This window comes from Microcebus murinus, chromosome 22, assembly GCF_040939455.1.
Source record: "Microcebus murinus isolate Inina chromosome 22, M.murinus_Inina_mat1.0, whole genome shotgun sequence".
Taxonomy (NCBI): Eukaryota; Metazoa; Chordata; class Mammalia; order Primates; family Cheirogaleidae; genus Microcebus; species Microcebus murinus.
Window position 1 is genome coordinate 14,271,093 of NC_134125.1, and position 25,440 is coordinate 14,296,532.

Below are 25,440 nucleotides of genomic sequence, written 5' to 3' on the forward strand. Positions count from 1 at the left end.
AAAAATAACAACCACACACACTCTTTCTCTTCAGGTTTCTGTGTGCATAGGAAAATATCTGCAAATCCCTTCACTACTAACTATGAGTCCGCTCTGAAACATGTGATGAGCTTGAGGGCAAGGTGTTAAAAAGGCAATTTGATTATTTATTTTATATCCTTCCATAAGTTTTGAATTGTCTACAATGAGCTTATACAGTATTACCTTTTTTTTTTTTACGGTTTTTTACAAACTATAAATCATTTCAGAAAGGTACAGAATATAAGAAAGCAGATGCCACTAAAATTAAACAGATGTTAACTTCTTGCTATAGTTGCTTTAGATTTCTCTTTCTCTAAGAAATAAAATGTTACAGATACAGTTAAAGTCCCACTTCCTCCCATCTCTTCTCCCCCTTTCTCTCTCCAGAAATAATTGCTATACTGAAGTTGGCTGTGTATTATTTCCATGAATATATATATTTTTTGAGACAGAGTCTCACTCTGTTGCCTAGGCTAGAGTGCCATGGTGTCAGCCTAGCTCACAGCAACCTCACACTCCTGGGTTCAAGCAATCCTCCTGCCTCAGCTTCCCAAGTAGCTGGGATTACAGGCATGTACCACCATGCCTGGCTAATTTTTTTCTATATATTTTTAGTTGGCCAATTAATTTTTTTCTATTTTTTTAGTAGAGATGGGGTCTTGCTCTTGCTTAGGCTGTTTTCCAAGTCCTGACCTTGAGTGATCCTCCCACCTTGGCCCTCCAGAGTGCTAGGATTACAGGCGTGAGCCACCACACCCGGCCTCCATGAATATTTTTAACTTTCACTGCATGTGTATGTATCCGCTAGACACACACACACACACACACACACTTTTAAAGCTTTACAAATACATATGATAAATCTATATATAAACTTTAAAAACTTTTATGAATGGTATACCTGGTTTTTGGTAATTTATCCCTTTTTTTTTTTTTTTTTTTTTTTAGACAAAGTCTCGTTCTGTTGCCCAGGCTAGAGTGCCATGGCTTCAGCCTAGCTGACAGCAACCTCAAATTCCTGGGCTTAAGCAATCCTTCTGCTTTAGCCTCCCTAGTGGCTTGGGACTATAGGCATGTGCCACCATGTCTGGCTAATTTTTTCTATATATTTTTAGCTGTCCAACTAATTTCTTTCTATTTTTAGTAGAGGCGGGGGTCTTGCTCTTGCTCAGGCTAGTCTCGAACTCCTGACCTTGAGCGATCCTCCTGCCTCAGCCTCCCAGAGTGCTAGGATTACAGGTATGAGCCACCATGCCCGGCCTTGGTAATTTATCCATGTTAATATGTGTAAATGTGCTTCCTTCATTTATACTGCTGTATAAATTGTATAAATAACAAATTGTTTCCACTCTTGTACCACTGCAATGTTACAGTAGGCATTGTCAAAGCATAACTTTTTTTTTTTAAGTGAAAGCGAATTTGTCAAAGTATAATTTTTAAAGCTAAAAACATGACCCTTGTATCAATGTACAGCAACAGTGCGTCAAAGACAAAGATAGCTCATTAATGGGGGAAGTAGCATGATGACAAAGCTGGCTCAAAGGAGGATGTGTATGTACATCGCCAGGTGTGGTGGCACACGCCTGTAGACCCAGCTCCTTGGGAGGCTGACACGGGATCATGACTTGATCCCAGGAGTTCAAATCCAGCCTGGTCAACATAGCAAAAAATAAAAAAAATAAAAAATAAATAGCAAAGGATAGCCCAGATTTTCCTCTAGAATGTCGGTGACCTTCACTAGACAATGGTATAGGTCCGCCCTCACCATTCAAGCTGTGAAACCTGAACCACCAGCAGCAGCTGCACACGGAGCTTGTTAGAAATGCAGAAACTTGGGTTCCATCCCCAAGCTCCTGAATCTGAATCTAGGAATTAGGACCAGCAATCCGTGTCGTAACAAAATTCTCAATGTGATTTTTATGCATGCCAAAGTTTAAGAAACACTGTTTTAGTTTGGTTTTGAAAGGGCGTATACTCCTCTTTTCATCTTATTTCCAAGTTGTGGATAATTTTTCTTACAGCGCCCCTGCACGTGTCACCTGGGCACATGTGTGTGAGTTTCTCCAACTGCTGGTTCATAAGCAGGGCTGAGATTAGGGTGGGGATAGTGAGGTATTCACTTTGGGTGCAAAGTTTAAGGGAGCGTAAAAAAAAAAAAACTTAGCAAACCACATAAATACTACTGTAATGTGATAGTTTTAAAAATAAAAATTAATATAAAAATTTCATAATGAACAAAATAAAAATCACATAAAGATAGGCTCTAGCTCTGCCTTTGCATATCTAGCCCTCACTTACCTAATTTTGCTTAGAAAGATAATTTACCTTGATTACTCAGTTTGAGGCACCCCTCTAATTTTGCTCCCAAGATGTGTATCTCAGTCACTTCATCTTAATCCCATATACCCACAAGTGTAAGAGTTCTTCTCCAACCTTATGAGGGGTAAATAGGAAAAAATTCTGATATTTGGATTATCAAGGCATCATCTGACTTCCTGATCGATACAGAATTTGCCATTGGAGGGAGTATCCATCTTCTATTTCCTCTGGGCTGGATTTAAAGACCCAGATTGGCCATCTCAGCAACCAGCTGAGGCTGAAAAATGATGGGAGTGCATTTTCAGACCACACTATCAAGGATATTTATAGCTGCTTGAAATTTCAGCTTCTAGGCAGCACACATTGGTTCCTCTTGGCGTTTCTGTAATCAACTTGGGGTCTCCAGGATATACCTTTGAGTAGTTCTCACTAACTGTCTCTTTCCATCACTTTTGCTCAGTTCTGACACATTGGCTTGTTGGGAGACTTTTCTTTGCTTCCTGGGGCTGCGAAGCCCTGAATGCAGCATGGCCCTAGGAAACCTGCCCTGGGTTCCAGAGAAGTGATGTTAATTTCTCTTATTCAGCCATCACATCATGCCTGATCAGGAAGTGGTTTACGGGAGTGGCTGTGGAAAGCAAAGAGCTTTTAGTATCAAATGGTTCCTATGTCAAAGGTTATTCATCCCATAGACTATTGTTACAGTAGAGAGAAAGAGAGAGAATAGCACTGCCTTTCCCAGCTGCTCAAACTCAGCATCACCAATATTAGATGATGCATTTGAGTTGTTTCTAGTATTTTATTTCTAGTGTTTTGCTATTACAAATAAAGCTGCTAATTAAAACTGGACATGCACGTACCATATGACCCAGCAAGCACACACCTGGGCATTTATCTCAGAGAATTAAAAAGTACAAAGTTCACAAACGCCACCTCTCAAGTTCTCTTCCGAAAATATTTAACCCAAATCTAATCAAGTTATGAGGTCTAAACTTCCACTTCACAGGAAATACAGGGGACAGATGAACATGTTAAACAACACCATGGGGATACAATCAGATGAAGCTAGAATGGGGGACAATGTCTTGGACTCTTCAAAATATCAATATCATACAGGAAAGAAAAAAAGGCAGAGGGGACTGATCTAGACCTTAAAAGATTGCAGATGGGATATAGAATGGCATAGCCACTTTGGAAAATAATTTGGCAGTTTCTTACAAAACTGCACATGCACTTACCATACCACCCAGCAATTACACACTTGGACATTTATCCCAGAGAATTAAAAAGTTAGGTTCACACAAAAACTTGTACAGGAATTTTCTCATCTTTATTTGTAATGGCAAAATACTAGGAACAGCTCAAATGTCCTTCAACAGGGCGAACAAACTCTGGTACTTCCATACGTGAAATACCACTCAGCAAGAAAAAGAGATTGATTACATGCAATGACCTGAATGGACCTCAAGAACATTATACTTAGTGAAAAAAAAATTAATCTCAAAAAATCACAAGGTGAAGATGTACATGTCTGTAGTCCCAGATACTTGGGATGCTGAGGCAGGAGGAGCTTGAGCCTGGGAGTTTGAGGTTTTAGTTGCTATAATTGTGCCTGTGAATAGTCACTGCACTCCAGCCTGGGCAACACAGCACGACCCTGTCTCTAAAAAAAATAAAATAAAATAAAGAAAAAAAAAAAAAAAGGCCGGGCTCGGTGGCTCACGCCTGTAATCCTAGCACTCTGGGAGGCCCAGGCGGGCGGATCGCTTGAAGTCAGGAGTTCGAAACCAGCCTGAGCAAGAGCGAGACCCTGTCTCTACTATAAATAGAAAGAAATTAGCTGGACAGCGAAAAATATATAGAAAAAAGTAGCCGTGCATGATGGCTCATGCCTGTAGTCCCAGCTACTCAAGAGGCTGAGGCAGGAGGATGGCTTGAGCCCAGGAGTTTGAGGTTGCTGTGAGCGAGGCTGAGGCCACGGGCACTCTAGCCCGGGCTACAGAGTGAGACTCTGTGTAAAAAATAAAAATACAAACCCCCACCTTTGCCCTTGGTGATACTCTTTTGCTACAGGCCACAGGAGTGTTTGGCGGGCGGCGGCCTCAGCAGGCCTGGCTGGCTGTGCCTTGCTGGACGGGGCCAGAGGAGAGGCGTAGCGGGTAGCAAGCAGCGCGGCGCCCGGAGCAAGAGAACTTGCCTCAGCCCCGGCTCTGCCGGCGGCTCCACAGCGCGACCTGCGCAAGCCCAGCCTCCCACACCCGTTTCTCCCTGGCGGCTTTTAAAGCGACGGCTTCAGTTTCCTTCCTTTTCCGCAAAATTCAGGATACTCTGTGTGGAGTTGCCCGCCTCACCATCGCAAAACAGGAACTCCACTCGTTAATCTGTATTGAGATTGAATAGCAACGAGGCTCAAGCCACCCGCAAAACACACAAACGCAAGTGTAACACAACCTGTAAGCCGTAGAATGACACAAGGCGACAAATTCAGGCAAAAGCCCGCATCAGCTCTACTTTAAACCAAAGTAAGTTCAGTCTCCGTAGAGACTGTCAAAAATTGCCAATGCCGACTGTATTTCAAGTCGTCATGGCGGGGTATTGGGAAAAGTTTTCAATTAGCAATAATCGCGCCTCGGATAAACCTCATTGGCTACGATACTGCCACTGCGCAAAGCTGGAGAGCTGACCCGCCCGCCCCGCTCCCCCACGGACGACAACCACCTTTGCATTGAGGGTGAGTGGCTGCCAGCGCGCTCGCGCACAGGACGCGTTCCCACTCGAGCGGTTATATCTAGAGCCCCCCTCCTGCGTGGGACGCTTCTCGTTGTTGAACATCTCGCGTGGAATAATCAGATTTTTGGAAACCGTAGAACGTTCGCTTGGGATGCTGGGGAATGTTATGCAAATAGGCCTGACGTCACAGAGCTGACCGTCTTTAAGGGCTTGAGATTTGAGTGAGGAGAAACCGAGCGGCGGGAAGACGAGGGTGAGCCGTAGGTTCGGGAAGCGGACAGCTAGCTGTGCCCCCGGCTGCAGAAACGGCAGGCGGGGCAGGGCCTGAGGGGGGACATTTTTAGAAAAAGAAATTCGAAAACCGCTGGGGCAAAAGTACAAAAGACAAAACTGCGTTATATCAGGAGCTAATTACTCGAAAGCGTAAGATAACAACCGTTTAACCTTATTACTAAGCCTAAAAGGTAAACCTAACAAGGATCACACCACTTAAACCTTTCCATAACTACCCGAAAACCACTGTTTACCTCGCTTCAGAAAAATCTCCAAATCCTGCGTAAAAATACACGCATACAAAAAAAAATTCTGCTTTTCAAAAACCTCGTTATCCAGTCCCCGTGGGGACCGTCAAAAATTGCCAATGCCGACTATATTGCAAGTCGTCATGGCGGGGTATTGGGAAAAGTTTTCAATTAGCAATAATCGCGCCTCGGATAAACCTCATTGGCTACGATACTGCCACTGCGCAAAGCTAACAAGCTCCGCCCCCCCGCTCATCACTCCCTATAAGCCAGGTTCCTAGTACAGAAAGGCGAGTTTGGGACTCGCTTAAAAAACCGTCGACTATTGTTTGCTTGAAAATTATACGATTATGTGAAGATCTTTCCGAACTACACAGGCAATTCCTGCAATATTCAGTTGTGATTTTACTTTGTTTTGGTGGAGAACGAAGCAAAGCATTGTGGGAGGAAACGTGCTAACAGACTTAATTCAGAGACTGCTAGGGGCGGTTGAGAAAAATGGGGTCTGTGTGGGTGCTGTTCGCTGGGCTCCCTATTTTCAATTTTAACTGTCCCCTCCAAAGAGGTTTTTGTTTTGTTCTGTTTTTGTTATTTTATTGTGGTAAAGTATACAAGCATAAAACTTACCATTTTAACAATTTTTAAGTGTGAGTTCAGTGGCAGTGAATATATTCACGTTGTGCAGCCATCACCACCTTTTATCTCCATAATATTTCATTTTCCCAAACTGGAACTCTTTACTCATTAAACTCTAACTCCCCATTTCCCTCTCTCCCCCAATCCCTGGCAACGTTCATTATGCTTTCTGTCTCCGGGTTCCTTATACACATAGAATCATACAATATTTGTCATTTCTGATCTGGCTTATTTTAGTTAGGAATACTATTTTCCAGGTTTGTCCATGTTATAGTATGTATAAGGACTTTATTCCTTTTTATGGATGGATAATAATCCATTGTATGGAATTTGGTTTGTTCATTCATTCTTAGATGGACATGGGTGGTTTCCACCTTTTGGATATTGTGAATAACGCTGCTATTGGTGTCTAAGAATCGGTTTGAGTTTCTGTTTTCAATTCTTTGGGGTATGTACCTACAAGTGGAATTGCTGAATCATATGTTAATTCTATGTTTATTCAAAAGAGTGTTCTTTGGACATCTTAATTCAGAAGAAAGAGGCTGAAAGGACAAGGCTTTATTTCCATAGAAAGGTTCATAGTATATGAAATTTAAAGTGACTTTCACCCTCACTGCTTGTTTTCCTTTGGGAAGTAGAAATCTCTTAGAAACCTGTATCTGGACTTGTTTGTTACATATACCTTACCACAATAAAACAACAAAAACAAAACAAAACAAAAAACTTCTTTGGAGAGGATGGTTACACTGCAAATAGGGAACCTAGTGAACAGCTCTTGTTTCCGGCCTATATTCTCCAAAATACTTTTATTTTGGTTTTTGGTACACATTAAAATGCAAATAGCAAGTCTGCAAGAAAGTGACATTTCCCTAACATTTATTATAAAATATTCGCAACACAAAAAGTTCAAAGAATTGCTCAATTAACATTCATGTACTCATCATCTGTATACAAAAATGACATTTTTAAAGGCCTGTTTGATGTCAATGTGTAGTTATTTATTTTTGTCACAGCCATAACTACTGCGGGGTAGGAAAACCCAGTAGAAAAAAAGAGAAAAGCCTAGAAATTTAGTTAATTTATATTATTTTACTTTGATCTAATCAAAGACTTAGTCATTAATTCTGGGTGGGGTGGAATTGTGAGAAATAAAATGACTAAAGCTCTGATCCCACAAGGGTACAAAAGGAACTGGTCAGCCCTTGAGAATGTCTCAATTGGGTGGCTCATGACACTCTATCAGAAGCTATCAAGGGAAATCGTGTTTCACTAGTTGTCTTGGATGACTTCACCCTCTATGGATGACTTTTCAGCACTATGAAAAAAACTGAAAAGCCAGCTAACTTCTCCCCAGAACATGAGATTCTTTGGGGCCTAAAAGCACAATAGTCCTGAATTCCCAGCCAGTCTCTATTAGTGGTGCTCATTCCACGCGGAGAACTGAAAAAATAACATGAGTTTGAACTTTTAAAAAATAACATTGGTGGAGGGAGGTGACTGTTTTTGACACTTTTATAGGTTTTTATCAAATACCTATAAAATGTGTGCAAAAAATATGCTGCATTATAATTTTTTGACTTAACAAAATCTTTTGTTTACATTCTGGTCCTTTCTTTCAGCAGATATGGTCAGGTTAACTAAGCCACAAAGGGCTGTTGGGTGATTCTCCTGGCTTAGGAGATCCTACAGCTAGTGACTTATCTGCATTGTTGCTGGAGGTTATTACTCCCTGTCGACTAAAGAAAAAATAATGAAGCTTTTAAAGAATTAAAGTTAGTTTTATTTGAATTCCTCTCACTGAGCACTATAGGCTAAGGCCTATAGTCCAGGAGCAGTGATGTCAGATTGCTCCAACACAATAGTAGTTCAGCCACTGCTTATATATAAGGTGGTGGGGGTTCCGTACCTGCAAAAGCACATCAGACTTGCTCGGAAGTTACATTAAAGCAGAATCGCATCAAGGTTTAGGTGAAAGAGTGCATCTGGCTATAGACTACAGAAGCGTAATCACTAACCCCATCAGATGTTATTTTATGTGCAGGAAAAGGTTAAGGATTAGAGTCATTTACCTTTTAAGGAATATGGTGACTCAGGCTAGAGACATGGGGGGTGTGGGGTGGTCTTGCGCTCTCTCCTGTTTTCAAAGTGTCTTTCTGAGAACTGCACATGATCACAGAGTCGGGCTTTGTGAAATTATGTGGCAAGCAAAAATGAGAAAATATGGCTTCTTATGTTCGCTACTTTGTCTCACATCCCAAACTAAAATGAATCATTTTATCAATGTTACCTCCATACATACAATGATAGGACCAAACACCAAACTCTGCCTCAAACTTCCATATTACTCTTCTGGGCTTCAGTTTGTTTGTTTGTTTGCTTAGAGACTAGGGTCAATTTCTGTCTGTCACCCAGACTTGAGTGCAGTAGCAAGATGGATTCATTAGAGGATGCCCACTGCAATCTCCAATGCTTGGCCTGGTACGTGCCACTATGCCTGGCACATGTTTTTCAATTTTTCTTTTTTTCTTTTTGGAGGGAGGGTCTTACTATGTTGCCCAGGCCAGGTCTCCAACTCTTGGCCTCAAGCGATCCCCCTGCTACAGCCTCCCAAAGCGCTGGGGAGCACAGGTGCGAGCCGCTGCACCCAGATCTCGGTTCATCTTAAAATGGGGTAAAGGGGTCCTCAGGTGGTCTTCAGGGTCCTTGCTAGCTGCTCCTTGATTAGGTCCTAAGACACTTGTAAATTAATTGACGTCTTATGTAGGCGATGCTACAGAGCAGCAGTTCTCATTGGCTATACGTAGGAAGTTTGTAGATCAGGATCTCTGCGAGATGCAGGCATTGTGTTGATTAATTTAATTAAAATACAAGATGAGAAATAGAATTGGAAAAGCCATGTGGGTAACACATTAGTTCTTGTATAATGTGCCTTTAATTGTTCATACTGACTGTAAAAACATAAATTTTTCAGATATTTGGAAACTAAGTTGTGAAGGGAACTTGATTCTGTCATGTTGAATGGAAAGGATCATAAACACTGAGGATCAGGATGAGTCAAAACGAGATCAATTTTTAAAATATTATTGTTAGTAGTAGTAGAGACGGGGGTCTCAGTCTTGCTCAGGCTGGCCTTGAACTTCTGGCCTCAACTGATCCTCCCTGCCTAAGCCTCCCAAAGTGTTGGGATTACACCCATGAGCGTCCGGCCAAGAGCCATTATTAAAAGCTATCTTAAGACAGGATGAATTGTTAAGTTAGCGCTGTTTGGATGTGCTATTTTGCACTCAGGACATTGTCACCGAAGCTCTAGCCACTTCTGTCTGAGAGAGAAGACAATGTATCCTTGGCTCAGGTAGAGCGGCCCCTGGCAAACTGAGGTTCACAACCTCTGACAGGAAAGGCCAACAGGAGGTGTTCCCAGACGGGCCTGGTCCCTCAAGGGTGCGGCGCGGGGGATTGTGGGAATTGTAGTTTTTCTTGCACCATTTCAGCTCCATGAACTACACTTCCCAAAATGCAAATGTAACCAGACAGTCCCACTGTCGGGTGTGAAGTGTCCCTTGAGCTGTGGAAGGTAAGTGTGTGTTCTGTGGGTGTTTCTAGAAGGGGTGGATTTCTTGCCAGGGATCCCCTTTCTCCTCTTTGCCCTGGGTGGGACCGGGAGGACAGCAGCTGTTCCAAGGGAGCGCGTTTTCAGTGGGGAGTCCGTGGCCCTTTGGTCTCAGGAAACCCGACTTTGTGCTGTTCTCTTGCTGCTGAGGAATGTCAAAAAGAAAGCCAGGTCCTCAACTAAGGGCTGGGAAGCCAAGCATAAAATAATGCTTACATATGGGGTGCCTGTCACCAGTGGATCTTATGCATTCTATCAAATATTTCAAAGTTTTGTTTTTAAAGTTAGAAAAGCCGACACACAGTGGTCTTGTTTCTCTGCTGTGTCCAAACAGCAGAGTTTGCATCGGAGGATAAATCATGAATAAAATCAAAAGCCTGAGAGGTCTGAGGAACAACTCCATCAAAACCTAGTCTACGACTGGGCGTGGTGGCACTCTGGGAGGCTAAGACGGGTATTGCTCAAGGTCAGGAGTTTGAAACCAGCCTGAGCAAGAGCGAGACCCCATCTCTACTATAAATACAAAGAAATTAATTGGCCAACTACTATATATAGAAAAAATTAGCTGGGCATGGTGGCGCATGCCTGTAGTCCCAGCTACTCGGGAGGCTGAGGCAGGAGGATGGCTTGAGTCCAGGAGATTGAGGTTGCTATGAGCTAGGGTGACACCACGGCACTCACTCTAGCCTGGGCAACAAAGCGAGACACTGTCTCAAAAAAACCCAAAAGAACAAAACTAGTCTACTGGAACTCAAATATGCTTCTGTAGCTTGTGGAGAAAGAAGACAATTCTGATTTATAAAATAAAAAGTAGGTTTATGGAACACATAGTCTCCCAAGGGATGGTATTAACTAAAAATATAGATAAATGTATTCCTTTTATACAGACATCTTTAGATGTAGCCATAGATGGAACAATAACAGACTATTATGAGATTTAAAGGTTATTGGGGTAAGCCATTAACCTTTTTTTTTTTTTTTTTTTTTTGAGACAGTCTCACTTTGTTGCCCAGGCTAGAGTGAGTGCTGTGGCATCAGCCTAGCTCACAGCAACCTCAAACTCCTGGGCTCAAGCAATCCTACTGCCTCCGCCTCCCGAGTAGCTGGGACTACAGGCATGTGCCATCATGCCCAGCTAATTTTTTTTGTATATATATTTTTAGTTGGTCAATTAATTTCTTTCTATTTATAGTAGAGACGGGGTCTCACTCAGGCTGGTTTTGAACTCCTGACCTTGAGCAATCCTCCTGCCTGGGCCTCCCAGAGTGCTAGGTTTACAGGTGTGAGCCACTGCGCCTGGCCAAGCCATTAACCTTTTGAAGTTTATAAGGAATTCAGTTCTGTCAAGTCAGGTGTTACTGGAATAGATGGAACAGGCCTTATGTTATGCTAGTATACCACTTTATCATTTTTTTCTCTCCTCCCCTCCCCTTTCAAAATAATATATTTCCCCTTGGATGCAGAAAGCCTTGGCAGATTCACCAGTCATTTGAAGTTAATTTCCATTTAGAGGGCTGTGGCATAGATCTCTGGCTTAGGTTCTTAAGAGGTCAGGAAGATAAGATTGGCTTAGGATGTTATGAAATAGTTTATTGTGTAGACAAGATTTTATTTTATGGAAGGTATGAGAGATTATTGACCCCCCAAAAGTATTATTATTATTGTTATTGTTATTTGAGACAGAGTCTCACTCTCTCACTCAGTTGCCTGAGCTAGAGTGCTGTGGCGTCAGCCTAGCTCACAGCAACTTCAAACTCCTGGGCTCAAGTGATCCTCCTGCCTCAGCCTACAGAGTAGTGGGATTACAGGCGTGAGTCACCACTTGGGGATTTAGCATAATGTTTTCAATGTTTATCCATGTTGTAGCATGTATCAGCACTTCGTTCATTTTTACAGTTTTTTTTTTTGTCCATCCTGTGGACAGACCACATTTTGTTTGTCATTCACCCATTGGTGGTTACCTCTGTTTTTTTTTTTTTTTTTTGAGACAGAGTCTCACTTTGTTGTCCAGGCTAGAGTGAGTGCCGTGGCGTCAGCCTAGCTCACAGCAACCTCAAACTCCTGGGCTCAAGCGATCCTCCTGCCTCAGCCTCCCGAGTAGCTGGGACTACAGGCATGCGCCACCATGCCCGGCTAATTTTTTTTATATATATATATCAGTTAGCCAATTAATTTCTTTCTATTTATAGTAGAGACGGGGTCTCGCTCTTGCTGGTTTTGAACTCCTGACCTTGAGCAATCCGCCCGCCTCGGCCTCCCAAGAGCTAGGATTACAGGCGTGAGCCACAGCGCCCGGCCTGTTACCTCTGTTTTTAAAACCCTGTTTCTCACACGAGGTTTCTTTTTCTCTAGAATGAGGATGATCTTTGGGTTGGCTTTCAGGTCAGCAAAAGGCCGTTGGGTTGAGAACGTCAGCCGGCAGTGTTCCCGTGGATCCATTGTATCATTTGTGCCACCAAGTCCTCCGTTGGACCCTGAGAAGGTCAAAGAGTTACAACGCTTCATCACCCTTTCCAAGAGACTCTTCGTGATGACTGGGGCGGGAATCTCTACCGAGTCGGGGATCCCAGACTACAGGTCAGAAAATGTGGGACTTTATGCACGCACTGACCGGAAGCCCATCCAACACAGGGATTTCGTGCAGAGTGCTCCAATCCGCCAGCGGTACTGGGCGCGGAACTTTGTGGGCTGGCCTCAGTTCTCGTCCCACCAGCCTAACCCTGCACACTGGGCTTTGAGCAACTGGGAGAAACTCGGAAAGCTGTACTGGTTGACGACCCAAAATGTGGATGCCTTGCACACCAAAGCTGGGAGTCGGCGCCTGACTGAGCTCCATGGCTGCATGCACAGGTGCAGGAAGGGCTAAAAAACAGCTTGAATGCAAAAATGTGTGTTGTTTTGTGAGAACAGGGACCTTGGCTGTCTTGATCATTATTGTCTCAGTTAGACCTTGAGCAAGTTGTTTGTTTGTTTGTTTGTTTATTTATTTATTTTTTGAGACAGTCTCACTCTGTTGCCCGGGCTAGAGTGCTGTGGTGTCAGCCTAGCTCACAGCAACCTCAAACTCCTGGGCTCAAGTGATTCTCCTGCCTCAGCCTCCCAAGTTGCTGGGACTACCGGCATGTGCCACCATGCCCGGCCCATTTTTTCTATATATTTTTAGTTGGCCAATTAATTTCTTTCTATTTATAGTAGAGACAGGGTCTCGCTCTTGCTCAGTCTGATTTTGAACTCCTAAACTTGAGTGATCTTCCCGCCTTGGCCTCCCAGAGTGCTAGGATTACAGGTGTGAGCCACCGTGCCCAGACAGCAAGTTGTTTATTTTGGAGTTGATCCTAGTAAACCAGTAAACCCCGTAACACTTTGACTCTGCTCCTCCCAAGAAGGTTTCGATGGCCAAAAAACCTATTTTTAGTAGAGACGAAGGTCTCACTCTTGCTTAAGCTGGTCTCGAACTCCTGACCCTGAGCGATCCACCTGCCTCGGCCTCCCAGAATGCTAGGGTTACAGGCGTGAGCCACCGCGCCCGGCCAGAGATTTCTAAATGATGAGAATTTGTGGAGCCCAGAGCAGTCTGGCCTGGACTTGCAGGGTTTGGTTGGAGATTAGTATGAAACCAGACAGTCTGGGAAGGCTAAACCCAAATCATGGTTACATTTGAAAATCAGGCAGTGCAGTTTGGGTCTGTTGTGAGACACCAAAGGGGACTATTAGTGGTTTCTGAGCAAGAAAGCAACATGATAAAAATAGCATTTGAGGAAAGCTAGACAGGATTAGAAAGAGTAGGTCAGGGAGGTCAGCCTGAAGGAGCCAGACTAATGTGGTATGGGGGAATTAGTTAATGATGCCTATGGGTTCATTAAAAAATTTTTTTCAGGCCAGGCGTGGTGGGTCATGCCTGTAATCTCAACACTTTGGAAGGCCAAGGCAGGAGGATGACTTGAAGCCAGGAGTTTGAGACCAGCCTGGGTAACATAGTGAGACCACATCTCTACAAAAAATAAAAATATTAGCCAGGCATGGTGGTGGGTGTCTGTAATCCCAGTTACATGGGAGGCTCGATGGCTTGAGCCCAGGAGTTCAGAGACTGCAGTGAGCTATGATCACACCACTGCACTCCAGCCTGGGAAACAGAGCAAGTCTCTAAACATAATTTAAAAAAAAAGAAAAGATGGCCGGGCGCTGTGGCTCACGCCTGTAATCCTAGCTCTTGGGAGGCCGAGGCGGGCGGATTGCTCGAGGTCAGGAGTTCAAAACCAGCCTGAGCAAGAGCGAGACCCCGTCTCTACTATAAAATAGAAAGAAATCAATTGGCCAACTGATATATATATAAAAATTAGCCGGGCATGGTGGCGCATGCCTGTAGTCCCAGCTACTCGGGAGGCTGAGGCAGAAGGATCACTCGAGCCCAGGAGTTTGAGGTTGCTGTGAGCTAGGCTGACGCCACGGCACTCACTCTAGCCTGGACAACAAAGCGAGACTCTGTCTCAAAAAAAAAAAAAAAAAAAAAAAAAAAAAAGAAAAGAAAAAATTTGTTTTCATGTTGAAAATTTCAAACATTTTCAAAAGTAAAGAGAACAGTATAATGAATTCCCACATGCCATCACCCAGATTCAAAGGTTTTATGAAGATGCATCATATCTACTCCATGCCATCTCCGTCTCTTAAATGTTTTAAAACAAATCCAAGACTTCTTGATGTTTCCCAGAGGCTTTTAAAGGGAAGAAAACAATGTAATCTGATGGCTGACCAGGAGGCCTGAGGAGCATCCAGAGCAGGAACCAGCTTGCTTGCTTTTTCTTTCTTTCTTTCTTTCTTTCTTTCTTTCTTTCTTTCTTTCTTTCTTTCTTTCTTTCTTTCTTTCTTTCTTTCTTTCTTTCTTTTTCTCTTTCTCTCTCTTTCTTTTCTTTCTTTCTTTCTTTCTTTCTTTCTTTCTTTCTTTCTTTCTTTCTTTCTTTCTTTCTTTCTTTCTTTCTTTCTTTCTCTTCCTTCCTTCTTCCTTCCTTCCTTCCTCTCTCTCTTTCTCTCTCTCCCTCTCTCTCTCTCCTTCTCTCTCTCCCTCTCTCCTTCTCTCCCTCTCTCTCTCTCTCCCTCCCTCCCTCCCTCTCTCTCTTTCTTTCTTTTTTGAGACAGAGTCTCGCTTTGTTGCCCTGGCTAGAGTGAGTGCTGTGGCATCAGCCTAGCTCACAGCAACCTCAAACTCCTGGGCTGAAGCGATCCTACTGCCTCAGCCTTCCGAGTAGCTGGGACTACAGGCACGCGCCACCATGCCTGGCTAATTTTTTCTATATGTAGTAGTTGGCCAATTAATTTCTTTCTATTTATAGAGACGGGGTCTCGCTCTTGCTCAGGCTGGTTTTGAACTCTTGACCTTGAGCAATCCACCTGCCTCTGCCTCCCAGAGTGCTAGGATTACAGGCGTGAGCCACCGTGCCCGGCCTCAACAGCTATTTAGTGAGTGCCACTGTGTGCAGCCACTGTTCTAGGTGGTGGGCATAGGGCACTGGTCAAAAGGCACAAAGTGCTTGCCTTCACGGAGGGCTCTGGTGCTGACAGCAGAGAAGAGAACCTGGAGGCTCTGTGTCATGGAAACCAAGGAGGAGAAGTATTTGTTTTTTGTTATAGTGTTTTCAAGTGTTTACATGCACATGGGTATGAGGTCTCTCTGTATCCATCACAGCAAGGGCTTAGTAAATAGTTGACAGCCCAGACATAGGCCCTGGAAGCAGAGCTTGGTGGGAGGCAGGACTGCCTAGTTGGTGACATCCCCAAATGTGGCTTTGATGGCAAGAACCTGGCCTGCAGCCAAGGTGACTGGCTCTGGCCTTTCAGGCCTCCAACCTGAAGTCACTACATCCTTCCTCCTGAGCAAAGTTGAATAGATCTTCCTCTCCCATGCTAAGGGTTTTCTGGAGAAAGACTCCTCCTTCCTTTTGGGAGAAGTATCATAAAAAGAGGGGCGTGATAAATGGTGACAATGACAGCAGATGAACAGAGCAGAGGATAGAGGGGAAAACACTGGCTTTGGCACTCAGAAAATCAGCGGGCAAGGCTTTTGTAGTTGTGTTAAGGATGCAAGCCAGCTAGCAGAAGGTGGAGGAGGGTGTGTGGTAAGGAGACAGATGCACATTACTTGTTCTGAAAGGTTGACAGTCGAAAGAAGGTGATAAACAGGGAGGTAGCTAAGGAGGTCATGAGAAAGCATGCCTAAAACCAGGGGGAATCTGTGTGCTAGGAAAAGCAAGCAGCGATGGGGGGGTTGAAAATGGTTGGGGATGCAAAATCTTGGGCAGCTGCGTGCCTTCCAGGGGAATACTGTTCATTCATTCGGCCTCCTTTGGTGTCAGGGTCCTCTGCTTGGACTGTGGCGAGCAGACTCCCCGGGGGGCGCTGCAGGAGCGCCTCCAAGTCCTGAACCCCACCTGGAGTGCTGAGGCCCATGGTGTGGCTCCTGATGGCGACGTCTTTCTCTCGGAGGAGCAGGTCCGGAGCTTTCAGGTGCCATCCTGTGTGCGATGTGGAGGCCCTCTGAAGCCGGATGTCGTTTTCTTTGGGGATACGGTGAACCGTGACAAGGTTGATTTTGTGCACAAGCGTGTCAAAGAAGCTGACTCCCTCTTGGTTGTGGGATCATCCTTGCAGGTATCTGACTGGGTCCCAGTGGTAGCTGCCCCTTTTGTGGGACAGGGAGTCCTGAGAGGGTCCCTCTTTGGTTTAACTTTGCCTGGATGATCTAGAGAGCTCTTCCTTGTGTCATCTCCCCGTGCAGGTGTACTCTGGCTACAGGTTTATCCTCACTGCCCGGGAAAAGAAGCTGCCGATTGCAATACTGAATATCGGGCCCACGCGGTCGGATGACCTGGCGTGTCTGAAACTGAATTCTCGTTGTGGAGAGTTGCTGCCTTTAATAGATCCACACTGACCACAGCCTGGTGTTCCTGAGCCAGTAACAGGGACTTCCACTGGAGCCCTGCTGCTAAAGGTAAATGCCTTCTCAGGTGACAGATTCCAGTTCCCATTCGACTTAGAGTGGTGGGGTGCACTGACAAGCTATAAATGGTTCTAAGTTTCTTTTTTTTTTTTTTTTTTTTGAGAAAGAGTCTTGCTTTCTTGCCTAGGCTAGAGTGAGTGCCGTGGCATCAGCCTAGCTCACAGCAACCTCAAACTCCTGGGCTCAAGCGATCCTCCTGCCTCAGCCTCCCGAGTAGCTGGGACTACAGGCACGAGCCACCATGCCCGGCTGATTTTTATATTATATATATTAGTTGGCCAATTAATTTCTTTCTATTTTTATGGTAGAGACGGGGTCTCCCTCAGGCTGGTTTTGAACTCCTGACCTTGAGCAATCCGCCCGCCTCGGCCTCCCAGAGTGCTAGGATTACAGGCGTGAGCCACCGCACCCAGCCAGTTCTAAGTTTCTTAATGCATGACCATTCTTATTTACAATTTTTTTTTGAGACAGAGTCTTGCTCTCTCGCCCAGGAGTAGAGTGCAGTGGCTCACTGCAACCTCAAACTCCTGGGCTTAAGTGATCCTCCTGCCTCAGCCTCCCGAGTAGCTGGGACTACAGGCGTGCACCACCATGCCTGGCTCATTTTTTCTATATATATTTTTAGTTGTCCAGCTAATTTCTTTCTATTTTTAGTAGAGACAGGGGTCTCACTCTTGCTCAGGCTGGTCTTGAACTCCTGACCTTGAGTGATCTTCCCACCTTGTCCTCCCAGAGTGCTAGGATTACAGGCATGAGCCACCAGGCCTGGCCTAAATATACTTTTAAACTAGTTTTCACATTATTAGAATAATACATATTTATTGTAGAAAGTTTGGACAATACAGATGAGTAAAAAGAAAATAATACAAATTACCCAGAATCTCACCACCAAGATAGCCAAAGTTGAACATTCTGGTATAACTAAATCAGTTTTTACAAAAATTGAATCAAACTGTGCTAAAAATTTTATTAGAAAACACACCCTGTTTTCACTTAACAATATATAGTGGTCATCTTGCCACGTCACAAGCATTCCCTCTGCTCTACTCCCAGCTTATCTGGCCATTAACTTGTTTCATTTCTTTACAGATCCCTAAGGATTCATCCCTTTTTCCTCAAACTAATCGAAGCTCACTGAGTGCAGCCCAGAGAGGGCAGCAAACCAACATCTCTCTGCCAGCCCATCTCTGACCTGGGCAGGTTCCAGAACCCAGTTGAGGTCATCAGGCTGATGAGATTTGCCCTTGAAAAAAGATCTTTTCAAAGAAGCAGCTGCTCTTGATACCAAAACTGTATTCACATCCTTTTTTATCTCACCTGGCAGAAGAAATGGCCTGGGAAACATGTAAGCCAGATGGTCTCTGGAGTGCTAAGCCAAGGATCTCACTAATTTCGGGTTGGTGAAGATAGAAGGAAATGAAATAATTTATAATTCAAATGGTTGTGTCTTTAACTGAACAATTTTGATATATTTTTTGAATATGTGACAGCATGAATGAATTTTTTATTAACTAAGGACTAAAGGAATCTTTTTAAATAGCATACCAAGTGAGTAGGCTGTACGTTTATATATATATTCCCCCCCCCCCCCCCCCCCCCGAGACAGAGTCTCACTCTGTTGCCTGGGCTAGAGTGCCGTGGCATCAGCCTAGCTCACAGCAACCTCAATCTCCTGGACTCAGGCAATCCTACTGCCTCAGCTTCCCAAGTAGCTGGGACTACAGGCATGCGCCACCATGCCCGGCTAATTTTTTGTATATATATTTTTAGTTGGTCAATTAATTTCTTTCTATTTTTAGTAGACACGGGGTCTCGCTCAGGCTGGTTTTGAACTCCTGACCTTGAGCAATCTGCCCGCCTTGGCTTCCCAGAGTGCTAGGATTACAGACATGAGCCACCACGCCCGGCCTTATATATATATATTTTTTAATCAGCTAAAAGAGAATGAGGCTTTATGACGGTTCTCTAAGGATTGATTTCTACTCGATTTTAGCTGTCAAAATGAGACACCTGCTCAAACCTGGTCTGTAGAGAGAAAACAGTTAATTCCCAAGTGGGCTCTTAAGTTGGAGGAAAGACTTGTTTGATGATTGAGTTCGCCGTAAAGAATCAGTGTACCAGGCTAAAACTTTCTACACAATCTCATTACAAAGTGAGGTGGATGAAAGAATCACAGTCTCTTCTGGATAGCTTTTTGTCTAAAATCAGGGCAGGCAATACCTGCCTGTCCTGCACCTGCCTAGGAGGCAAATTTCAGTTAACTGGGATAATTCAAGATCTTGAAAACAGTTCTTTTCACCTGAACACATGTTGGTTCACTCATAGTCATTAATTCTGAAGAGGTATAAGGTTGTTGTGAATCTCACTGCAGCTTTTTTGCAGACGGGGACCCTAAGGGGGTTTGAACCAGATTTCCTCAGTTGCCCAAAGTCAGTATCGACAAATGTATTAAAAATCTGGGGCCGGGCGCTGTGGCTCACGCCTGTAATCCTAGCTCTTGGGAGGCCGAGGTGGGCGGATTGCTCAAGGTCAGGAGTTCGAAACCAGCCTGAGCAAGAGCGAGACCCCGTCTCTACTATAAATAGAAAGAAATTAATTGGCCAACTGATATATATATATAAAATTAGCTGGGCATAGTGGCGCATGCCTGTAGTCCCAGCTACTCGGGAGGCTGAGGCAGAAGGATCACTGGAGCCCAGGAGTTTGAGGTTGCTGTGAGCTAGGCTGACGCCACGGCACTCACTCTAGCCTGGACAACAAAGCGAGACTCTGTCTCAAAAAAAAAAAAAAAAAAAAAAAAATCTGGGTCTTCTGAATCTCAAGCCATTCTCATCCCACAGATCTCATCGACAGTTATTGACAGACACTGCATTAAGGTACTAAGGATACAAAGATACAACTTCTTGTCCTCAAGGTGGCTCACAAAGAAAAGACTGTTCCCACCACCACCACCACCAAATGAGAGAATTAGAGAAAATTTAGTCCATCCCCCTCATTTTATTTTTGAAGAAATTAGATCCAGACTTACCTGAGGCCATGCTACATAGTTTCAGAGCCAGGACTAGAATCCAAGTCGACTTTCCTTCTAGTTCTTTTCTTTTTAAACAAAATGCCTCTCATCTGTCTGCAGACTGTGATTAGGCTATGGCAAATTATGGTCAGTCTAAAGCTGAAGTGAAAGCCAGAGGTGCACCTGGCCGAGGAGACCAGAAATGGTTAAAATACAGTGGGTAATGGAGAGCAGGTTGGAGTGCCAGGAAGGGAAGGCAGGCTCTTTTAGCACCTCAGTGCTGGCGCACGAATCATGAAATCAAGTCTTGAGGGCCTTAGGAATGTTTGCTTTGTTCATATTTCCTCCTGAGACGGCATTCTTTTTTTTTTTTTTTTTTTTTTCTTGTTTGAGACAGAGTCTCACTCTGTTGCCTGGGTTAGAGCGCCATGGCATCAGCCTAGCTCACGACAACCTCAAACTCCTGGGCTCAAGCGATCCTCCTGCCCCAGCCTCCCAAGCAGCTGGGACTACAGGCATGTGCCACCATGCCCGGCTAATTTTTTTCTATATATTTTTAGTTGTCCAGCTAATTTCTTTTTTTATTATTATTAATTTTTTTCAGCATATTATGGGGGTACAAATGTTATGTATATTGCCCTTGCCCCCCCACCCTCCCACCCCCGTCCAGCTAATTCCCTCCCTCCCTCCCTTCCTTCCTTTCTTTCTTGACAGAGTCTCACTCTATTGCCCAGGCTAGAGTGCCATGGCGTCAGCCTAGCTCACAGCAACCTCAAACTCCTGGGCTCACTCTAGCCTGGGCAACAAAGCGAGACTCTGTCACAAAAAAACAAAAAAAACAACTCCTGGGCTCAACCAGTCCTCCTGCCTCAGCCTCCTGAGTAGCTGGGACTACAGGTATGCGCCACCATGCCCAGCTAATTTTTTCTATACATACTTTTAGTTGTCCAGGTAATTTCTTTCTATTTTTAGTAGAGATGGGGTCTCACTCTTGCTCAGGCTGGTTTCAAACTCCTGACCTCAAGCAATCCTCCCATCTCACCTCCCAGAGTGTTAGGATTACAGACATGAGCCATCGTGCTGGGCCTGAATTCTTTAAAAAATTCTGGACAGAATTCTTTAAAAAAAAAAAAAATGTGTCCCAAGAGGAACCTGGCATCTCCTGAGACTGACGTTTTACATGTCTGCCTCCTTACTTTATGTCTTTTGCTTTCTACCATCACCGCAGTTCGTAACCCACTGTACGTGCCCCCAGTTAGAGTAACAAACTAGCTAGTGCTGTCAGTTTGCCACTGCCCTGGTTATATGGTTCTAACTACACAAGCCCAGCCTTGGGCATGATTCTTGGTTGTATTCCCCCTCAGTTGTTTTGGCAGTTCTGCTCTGCCATAAGTTTTCGTAAGTCACAAAGGCAAACAGGTACATAAGATTGGAAACTTCCTCCCTACCAACTCATATTTCTCCTTTTTGTGCTCTCATTAATTCAATATCCTTCTTTCATTTCTCCCCTAAATAAAATAATTTATTGAGCACATATTATATCCCAAGCACTGTGCAAAGCATTTTATAACACATCAGGGCTGGGTGTGGTGGCTCATCCCTATAATCCTAGCACTCTGAGAGGCAGAGGCAGAGGCAGGAGAATTGCTTGAGATCAGGAGTTCTAGACCAGCCTGAGCAAGAGCTAGACTCTGTCTCTACTAAAAATAGAAAGAAATTAACTGGACAACTGAAAACAGAAAAAATTAGCCAGGCATGGTGGTGCAGGTCTGTAGTCCCAGCTTGAGCACAGAAGTTTGAGGTTGCTGTGAGCTAGGTTGACCCTGGCACGTAATAAATAAATGCCAGCCACCATCATTAGGAAATGGCAGGAGGACAGGATGGAGGAAAAGAAATCATCCTATCTACCTAACCTCTGGTCCCCTATTGAGTACTCCTTTAACTAGACTTTCCAATAATCTTCCCTAGAGCCTTACTTCCTTTTGTGTACCAGTTTGTCTTTTTAAAAAGATTACAAAAGCAAGTCTTGCTTGATGTAATAAAACCTTTCCAAAGAAAATAAAAAGTATCTTTCCCTCTCCTAACCCTTAGGAAAATCAACAATATTTATTGAACATCTATACAACAAGCATTGTAGAAAATAGTTTACATAACATACTCGTACGCTTCCTTCCCACAACCCCATGGTATATGATACGGGCACTATTATTCCTTTTGAAAGATGAGGCTCCTGAAGCTCAAAGACCTTGGATAAACTGCCCACGGTCACCTACGGTGACTAGGCCAGTAATCAAAGCCAGTCTGTCCAGTTCTGGCCTTTTCATGCTGTAGAAACCAGTGGGGCAAATGAGCAACTGATGGAAGAAAGGCAAAACTCAAGGAACTTCCCAGAAGTGACCCAGACTGGGTCCTAAAAGATGAGCACGAGTTCACCAGGCAGAAAAAGGTAAGGCATGCAGGCGGAGCCAACAACCAATCCAAAACCCTAGAGGTTACATCAGTAAATCGCTTTACTTTTTCTCCTTCCTCCTCTTCAAGGTGGGGCTGGAAATTTTAAGTGTGGATTTGGGGGACCTCAGAGGCCTTTGGCTCACCCAACATCCACTTGCCTCTCTGCTTAGCCAACCCTCCTCTCGGCCCCCGCTTTGCTTCCCTGCACCCTACTTTCCAGGCTCCCTCGTCCCTCCCCGGGATAAAAGCAACTGAGGGGTTGCCAACCTTTAGAAACAGGCAGGGGGAGGGGATGAGTGACCCAGAGAGGGACAAGCACAGCGGGAGCTGGCCTCACTGTCACGCCCACGTGAGTGTGCCTGTGCCCTCTTTTCACACTCGAATGCCCTCTCTGTCCATCTTGCCAGAGTCTGGCTCAGGAAAAGTGCGCTGCCAGGGCCCCAGGAAGCGCACCCGCCACCGCCAAACCACGCGGACACCACCTGCAGCTAGTGTTGCCAGCCACTGCGCCTGCGCACGCTGGGCCCGGTGCGTGCTGGGAAGGGCGGAGCCTTAGGGGTGTGGAGATAGGCACGGGCTAGGCCGTTAACCAATAGAAAACAGAGACGGAGAACCACGTGCCCACGAGTTACCCAATCACATCTTCTGATCTTGCGGAGGGATGGCAGGTTGACTGGGTGGGGCGCACATGGTCACGTGATGAGAAAAGGTAAATAAGGCCACGTGGCTTTTTTTCCCTGGGCTTGGGGAACCATTAGGTTACACCCGTACTGGTTGTAGTTGAAACAATTATTTAATCAGCTGTGTGATGTGCTGGATATTGTGAAGCTGCTGTGGCTGCCTTTGCTTTTTCCCCAAGTGTACTGGATATTGTGAAGCTACTGTGGCTGCCTTTGCTTTTTCCCCAAGTGTATTGGAGAGGAGCACAAATTTTGACATAATCTGAAATCTCTCAGTCCCCTTTGATTATTTATTTATTCAACTCATCCTAGCCACTGTGCTTCCTGTATCCCACTTGTGTTTCCTGTATCCCACTTCTCATAATGGGCACCCAGCAAATGCTCATCTAAAGATTGTTAAAGAAGTTTATTCTCTCTCTCCAAAGCCTTGGGATGGAGAAAAAGAGAATTTTACATAAGAGGGTATGTTTTTTGTTTCTATTTTTGTTTTGAGACAGGGTCTTGCTCTGTCACCCTGGCTGGAGTACAGTGGCCTCATCATAACTCACTGTAACCTTCAACCCCTGGGCTCAAGCGATCCTTCTGCCTCAGTCTCCTAAGTAGGTGGGACTACAGGCGTGCTACCATGCCTGGCTGATTTTCCTATTTTTTGTGGAGATGGGGTCTTGCTGTTGCTCAGGCCAGCCTCAAACTCCTGGCCTCAAGCAGTCCTCCCATGTGGGCCTCCCAGAGTGCTAGGATTACAGGCGTGAGTCACCAGGCGCCTGGCCAGAAGATGTTTTTTAAGCCCACCTATAACCTTTAGTATCCCTGTGAGTCTGTTCTTGCTCTTGTTTGTTTTGTCGTCTGAAAAAAAACGGGAGGGAGTAAGCACCAATCTCCTATAAGTTCACCTTTCTTACATCCATACAGGGATTTGCAGTTTCTTTCCATTGAAGAAAGATGGTATTATGGCCTTTCCAGTTTGTTGAAGGCTGAAGCCAGGTCTATCTTAATTTTACATCTCTTGGCTGTCTTACGTAGCATAGTCTGCAAAGAATGCAATCTATACTTGTTGAATTTGAGAAGAGTTCCTATGTTGCCTGCCAAAGAATCAAAAAGACCCTAAGCACTTATGACCAGCACTTCATTTAGCATTCTGCCATCATTTGAGTGTCCTCTCTGTGCCAAGTACAGTACCAGGCAGTTGAAGATACAAAAGTGACTAAGACACCTCACTCTGCCTTCAGCAAGTTTCACAGTCTGATAGCACTTCTCTGAATTATCCAGATTTGGGCTCCAAGCTCATCTGCGCCACTCAGGAAATGAGCAACCTTACGCAAATCACTTGCCTCTTTATTTTATTTATTTATTTTTTTGAGACAGAGTCTCACTTTGTTGCCCAGGCTACAGTGAGTGCTGTGGCATCAGCCTAGCTCACAGCAACCTCAAACTTCTGGGCTCAAGCAATCCTGCTGCCTCAGCCTCCCGAGTAGCTGGGACTACAGGCATGCGCCACCATGCCCAGCTAATTTTTTGTATATATATTTTTAGTTGGTCAATTAATTTCTTTCTATTTTTGGTATAGAGGGGGTCTCGCTCAGGCTGGTTTCGAACTCCTGACCTTGAGCAATCCGCCCACCTCGGCCTCCCAGAGTGCTAGGATTATAGGCGTGAGCCACCTCGCCTGGCCCACTTGCCTCTTTAAGCTAGTTTTCTCACCTGTAAAATGTGGACATAATAGTACCTACAGCTATAGACTTTGAGGAAGACGATTGTGCAAAATGCGTGGCATCATTGGGAGTACAGAGCATAGACTATATAAGGATGCCAGTTTGAAGAGAGAAAGAAAAGTCTCAGAGCAGACTGAATTGCAGACGGCTAATAACACTAAGTCATTGTCTTGAGGCCAGTCCCAAATACAGTATCCTCAGCACTTTGTACAGTGCCTGGCCCCCAGAGTAAGTGTTCAATAAATAATCATTGACAATATCTGGGTGATGGGCACACTTATAACTTTGACTCATGCATTACAGAAGCAATCCATGTAACTAAAACATTTGTATCCCCGTAATATTCTTTCTTTTTTTTTTTTTTTTTTGAGACAGAGTCTCATTCTGTTGCCTGGGCTAGAGTGGCGTGGTGGCAGCCTAGCTCACAACCTCAAACTCCCGGGCTCAAGCAATCCTCCTTCCTCAGCCTCCCAAGGAGCTGGGACCACAGGCATGTGCCACCATGACCAGCTAATTTTTTCTATATATTTTTAGTTGGCCAATTAATATCTTTCTATTTTTAGTAGAGATGGGGTCTCGCTCTTCTCAGGCTTGTCTCGAACTCCTGACCTGAAGCGATCCGCCTGCCTCAGCCTCTCAGAGTACTAGGATTATAGGCGTGAGCCCCTGTGCCCAGCCCCTCGTAAAATTCTGAAATAAAAAAATTTTTTTTTAAATCATTGAATGGATGAATAAAATGAAGGATAAATTAGGCCAAAA

The 25,440-nt window shown here is 44.5% G+C and overlaps 1 protein-coding gene, 1 long non-coding RNA gene and 2 other non-coding genes across 5 annotated transcripts; 1 reads left to right on the plus strand and 3 right to left on the minus strand.

The window, feature by feature from the left end:
* Window positions 1–2,545: 2,545 nt before the first annotated feature.
* LOC105866873 (uncharacterized) lies at window positions 2,546–5,222 on the minus strand. Its single transcript, XR_001152054.2, has 2 exons — window positions 5,059–5,222; window positions 2,546–2,968 (listed from the first exon to the last, which is right to left on the minus strand). It is a non-coding gene; the product is annotated as an uncharacterized LOC105866873 (long non-coding RNA).
* On the minus strand, window positions 4,873–5,013 carry LOC142863772 (U4 spliceosomal RNA). Its single transcript, XR_012914413.1, has one exon. It is a non-coding gene; the product is annotated as a U4 spliceosomal RNA (small nuclear RNA).
* A 73-nt stretch (window positions 5,223–5,295) lies between the features above and the next one.
* On the plus strand, window positions 5,296–18,349 carry SIRT4 (sirtuin 4). Of its 2 annotated transcripts, none has more exons than XM_075996616.1 (5): window positions 5,296–5,323; window positions 12,190–12,687; window positions 16,185–16,479; window positions 16,607–16,819; window positions 17,918–18,349. In XM_075996616.1, exons 2-4 carry the CDS (start codon window positions 12,191–12,193, stop codon window positions 16,757–16,759), a joined length of 945 nt encoding a protein of 314 aa, XP_075852731.1. In that variant the 5' UTR covers window positions 5,296–5,323; window position 12,190; the 3' UTR covers window positions 16,760–16,819; window positions 17,918–18,349. The 2 variants fall into 2 exon arrangements, with proteins under 2 accessions (XP_075852731.1, XP_012611950.2); XM_012756496.2 differs by lacking the exon at window positions 5,296–5,323 and adding an exon at window positions 9,728–9,801.
* Window positions 5,683–5,823, minus strand: LOC142863773 (U4 spliceosomal RNA). Its single transcript, XR_012914414.1, has one exon. It is a non-coding gene; the product is annotated as a U4 spliceosomal RNA (small nuclear RNA).
* Window positions 18,350–25,440: the final 7,091 nt, after the last annotated feature.